At 31.3% G+C, this 5,229-nt stretch overlaps 1 protein-coding gene across 1 annotated transcript in view; it reads right to left on the bottom strand.

Annotated features, from left to right (window-relative positions):
- Positions 1-206: 206 nt before the first annotated feature.
- Positions 207-5,229, bottom strand: part of LIPI (lipase, member I) — a 49,970-nt gene continuing 44,947 nt past the window's right edge. The window contains exon 11 of the mRNA XM_008581373.1: positions 207-377. Coding sequence (XP_008579595.1) covers positions 290-377 — 88 coding nt within the window. The 3' untranslated portion in view covers positions 207-289. The remainder of the gene's footprint in view (positions 378-5,229) is intronic.

The following is a 5,229-nucleotide window of genomic DNA, read 5'->3' on the forward strand; positions in this document are numbered from 1 at the left end:
TATTACTAATAAGTAATTAATAATAAGTAATTAAGGTCAACATGCAATAATATATATTTGAGGAAACAGATAAATAAAAAAGAAATAAACAGCTTTTAGAATTATTTAGAATGCTTTACATATACTTTTTTATTTTTTTATATTTTTGATTCTTTAAAATTTATTCACAAAATAGAAATATCTGAATCTCACATTGAAAAATGCATCTAAAAGAAAGACTGCTTGCACTAGTCCGAATTCATAAGTTTGGTAATTCACAAACCAGCTATTACATTCGACAGAAGATGTTTTATATTTTCTTTGGCATACATGTGCCTGGATTAAGAAATACTTCCTCCTTTTCTTTAACTACAAAGTTATACCTGCAAAGAGGTGGTCTGTGAAAGACAAAAAGAGAGAGAAAAACAACTATTAGTAAAAGAGCAAAGTTTATTTCCTTCTCAGATACAAATGAGGATATTCTATGACATTAAGTAACTTGTTCTCCAAATGCAAGGAGTTGGAACAAACTTTAGGATGGCTTCCACTCCATCTCACTTAGTTGTCTAGGGATGAAGGAGACAAAATGCTTATGAGAAAGAAAAAATTACCTGTTTCAACTTTCTCTGTCCTTACTGCTTCATTGAAACACTTGCATTCATTGTATGGGAGATATAGTTAGATACTGAAATAGCTGAAACCTGAACTCAATGAACTCTTAATGATCAGGTCACTTCTTCCATCATCATAACCACACCATGGAAGAGTTGGGATGAATCACACAAACGCATTTTGCCAAAATGATTCTTAAAAGTACTAAAGAGCTATAGCTAAAACCCACAAAGAAGATAACACGGAATCATAAAGTACTCAATTTATTCAAAACAAGGCAGAAAATGAGGAAAAAGGAAACAAAGACCACACAAACAGGAAACAAAACAGCAACACGGTATAATTAAACCCAGTCCAGGGAAGAGGAAGGCAGGATAGGGAAAGGTTGGTTAACAAATACAGAATTATAGCTAGATCAGAAGAATAAGTTCCAATATTCTATAGCAGTGTTTGGTGTCTATAATTAATACTAATTTATTCTATATTTTCAAATGGCCAAAAGAGAGAAGTTCAAATGTTCTCATCACAAAGAAATAATCAATGTTTGTAGTGGATATGCTAATTAGCCTGATTTGATCATCACACAATGTATACATGTATCAAAATATTACCCTGTACTCCATAACTATGTACAATTATTATGTCAATTAAAAAATTTTTTTAAAAGAAAAGGATGGAAAAGGATGTACAGTCAAAAAAAGAGAATTAAATCCAACAATATCAATAATCACATTTAATTAAAAGATGTAAAGACCCTCAATTAAATGGCAGAGATCATCAATGTTATTTGAGTAATTCAAATTAAAAACACATTGAGATGCCTCTACATGAAAACCAAACTACAAAAAAACTGATACAGGTGCACTTCGGGTTCAGGGGAGCAATAGAACACTCATATATTGCTGGTAGGAATGCAAAATGTATAGTCACTTTGGAAAACAGTCTGGCAGTTTCTGATAAAGTTAAACACCATTTACCATATGACCCAGCAATCCCACTTCTATGAATTTATCCAAGAGAAATGAAGACATATGTTCATATAAAAACCTGTATGCAAATATTTATAGCAGCTTTGTTCACAGATCAAAACTGCAAAAAAACGTACAGCCTCCAGCTAGTGAATGGATAAACGAACTGTGGTATATCCATACAATGGAATACTATTCATCAGTAACATTCCATTGACATAAACAACAACATGGATGAATTTTAAATGTATGAGGCTAAGTGAAAGAAGCTATAGTCACAAGGCCACATACTATATAATTCTATTTATATAATGTTTGGAAATGGCAAAACTCAGGCACAGTGGTTGCCAGCAGGTGGGAGTGGGAAGCATGGTTAAAAACAAAGGAGCAGCACCAGGAAGTTTTTGAATTTATAAAAATGTTCTCTATCTTGATTGTGGTGGTGGTTACATGGCTATTTATCAAAATTCAGAAAACTATACACCAAAATTTTGAGTAAATTTTATGTTAAGTAAAGTTTTTAAAAATAGCTTTAATCTACCTTTTTTTCAGAAGTCATCCCAGGTCACCTCCCTCATGCATATTCCTCTCAACCCCTAATTCCTAAAGTTCTACTCTACTGGAAGTGCCCAGAAAGAGAGCTCTGTTATGGTCTTTTTCACAGTTTGTTACACAGAGATAATTACTTGTTAAGCACATGAACAGTTTAATCTGGGACCATAAAGCGTCACATTTTTATAACTCATATTCCCAATAATTTGGCAGTGCTAATTCTTATTAATTGCACATTATCTGTATGAACACATCTAAAAAGGAAAAGCAATTAGATGGTTAGGGCAATTATCTAGGTAATTAAACTTAGAGCATACATTTATCCAAGCATCTGTTAGCATCTGCAACCAGCAGGGAATGTTAAGAGTTTTGCTAAACACCCACAAAATATATTTTAGGTTTGTTTTGTTTTGTTTTGTTTTCCTGTGAGTAGAAACAATTGCATCTACATTTTACAAGTTTAGTAAATTTTCATAGTTTAGTTTATCCACTGTTCAGATTTCACATAAAAATCAAAATTACATACTTGCTCATTTTTGCTCCAGAGCATATCCCAACGACTTCACCTATTTCTTACTTAACCTATAAATGATTTGTGTACAGCATATTTCTACGTAAAATATGATTAAGAAGACAGTGAGATAAAGATAATGGTGGACACAGTTGTTCACCATTTCCCTTTCTTTTCCCCCTACAGTAAGTGACTTAAGAAGAGAAATGCAACTAGAGAGCAATGACTGCCTGGAGGCTCATCAACATCCTGTATCAAGGTGTGAATATCATAAGGTGAGGTGGAAAATTTGAAAATGTTCCTCCTCCCTGATGTCCCTTTTATGAATACCTAACAAAAAAACTGTTTGAAATCCCAATAGTTATCCATACATAGATATTCCCCGTTTATGGTAACAAAATATTGAAGAAATAATGAAGGATCCAACAATAAAGGAGTAACTAAGTTGAATATTCCAAAAAATATATAAATAAATTAAGGTGAAATACAATACAGTCATTAACTTACAGTTAGAAAGAAAAAATTGCTTATAGCCCAGTCCATGATGTGGCACAAGTCCAGGTACATTGAACTCATATTGTTATCTATGTGAACAGTGAACCTTGAAGCTATTGTAGTGAATAAGCTGTGTAATTATAGACAGAAACTCTGCTTATAAAATAATGTAAATAATCAAATGTATGATTCAACCATGACATATGTGCTTATAAGTAAGTGGGACAAAATATTAACAGTTTTCTCTTAGACGTAGGACTACACATGAATTAAAGTTTCCAAATGTTCCACAACGGGAAAAATTGACTATACTAATTAGTGAACAAAAATGTTTGTAATTATAAAAACAGTACAAACTAAAAACAAGAAAAATAGAGAAAAAAAAACCTTAAAAACCCCAAGAATGATTTGGCTTCAAATCATTGCGAAGATACTTCTTAGTTGAGAAATCTAAGATATGTTATTTACCACCTCTGAGCTTCTGTTTCCTTACTAATAAAACAAAGAAAATATCTCATAGGATTGTTGCAAGGATTTCAGAAATCACATTTGGAATGTAGCAGATGCTGAAGAAATTTCATCCACTATTGTTCATCTAGAAAGCAGTTCACTAATAAAATTCACGGATATCTCTTTAATGCGCAAATATTCAAAGTCATCAGTCCTTGGTACACAATACTTTTCCCTTAAATCGTGCGTCATCCAGAACATGCATCCTGGAAAAAACTAAAAATTCCTTCCTTACGTACTAGGTCCCTGAAGAAAAAGGTTAAATTTATTTGGGGTCAAATAACTCTGAAGATAAATTACATTTTACGAAATGAAATTGCAATCAATGAAGATTTCTCTCCATGTTTCAACTAAAATGCATTTTTTAATATTTTTGCAAATATTATTTATATGTACTTTCAAGTCATTCTATATCATATACATTACAGAAATTTCCCAGTTTATTTTACTTTTGTTAATGAGGTCTGTGACATACAGATTTTATTTTTCAAATTTTTCTGTAGGCAAACATTAACATTTCCTTTCAGTTTTCTGTCTTGCCTTTCATTATTCTACAAATATAAACAGTTGCCTAGTTTTTCTTCTGTTTGTTTGTTTACTAGTTCCCATTTAATACTTTCCTATATGTGGAACTAATCGATATATGATACAAAAATATCAAACTTTTTTTACTTATCAATCATTTATTCTAGTGTCATCATTTGAAATGCTATTCTTATTATCTATAAAATTCTGTTTTGGAGTTTTCCATCTATTTTATTAAACTGCATTTACATTCTTCTGCCAGTATCATTCCTAACTATTATTATTTCAGAATATGCTTTACTGTTTCATAGCTAAAGTTATAAGCATTACACTCATTATTCAAACTTTTTTGGCTCATGTTAGTATTTGTAATTTGTGATTAATTAGGAAGAGACAAGCAAAACCACCTTTACATTTTGACTGGAGTCATGTTAAATTAGTAAGTGCATTTAATAAGAATCCTCATTGCTAAAACATTGAATCTTCCACTCCACAAAGATCCCTTTGAATATTTATAGAATTCTCTTTATCATCAAATTTTAAAAACAAAATTTACAAAAATGGGTCTAAATGTTAGTCTCTTTTAGTTTCCCAGTTCTTATCTCATCCTTTCCATTTGACATATGTATCTTTTTTTTCTCAGTTGAGGGGGGTTTTCTTTTATCACCTCTTCACTTAGTTTTGTTGTGTCTCCTCTTACACAACATCAGGTACCCACATTTTGCATTTCAGTTATTTTCCCCCATAACCATTACCCAATCTTCTATTATTTATATCCCCTTATTCTATAGATTATAAAATGTATTTTCCATATTATTGATCAAATCCACCTCTTACTGTTTTTAATGTTGATACCAAATTTGATGCTGACTTCAGTTTTTGTAACTGCAATCAGTTCTCTCCTCACCTCACTCTTTACCTGTCCTTTCATGGGTTTCTGTTTTCTTAAATATCATTGAGAATACTAGCAAAGCTTTATGTAATTTTCTTCTATTTCCTACGATGGATATGTAATTTTCTTCTATTTCCTACGAAGGATCTTTTAAAAGTCAACTTTATTTCTTTTTTTTTTTTTTT

Source organism: Galeopterus variegatus, unplaced genomic scaffold, assembly GCF_000696425.1.
Source record: "Galeopterus variegatus unplaced genomic scaffold, G_variegatus-3.0.2 Scaffold2337, whole genome shotgun sequence".
Taxonomy (NCBI): Eukaryota; Metazoa; Chordata; class Mammalia; order Dermoptera; family Cynocephalidae; genus Galeopterus; species Galeopterus variegatus.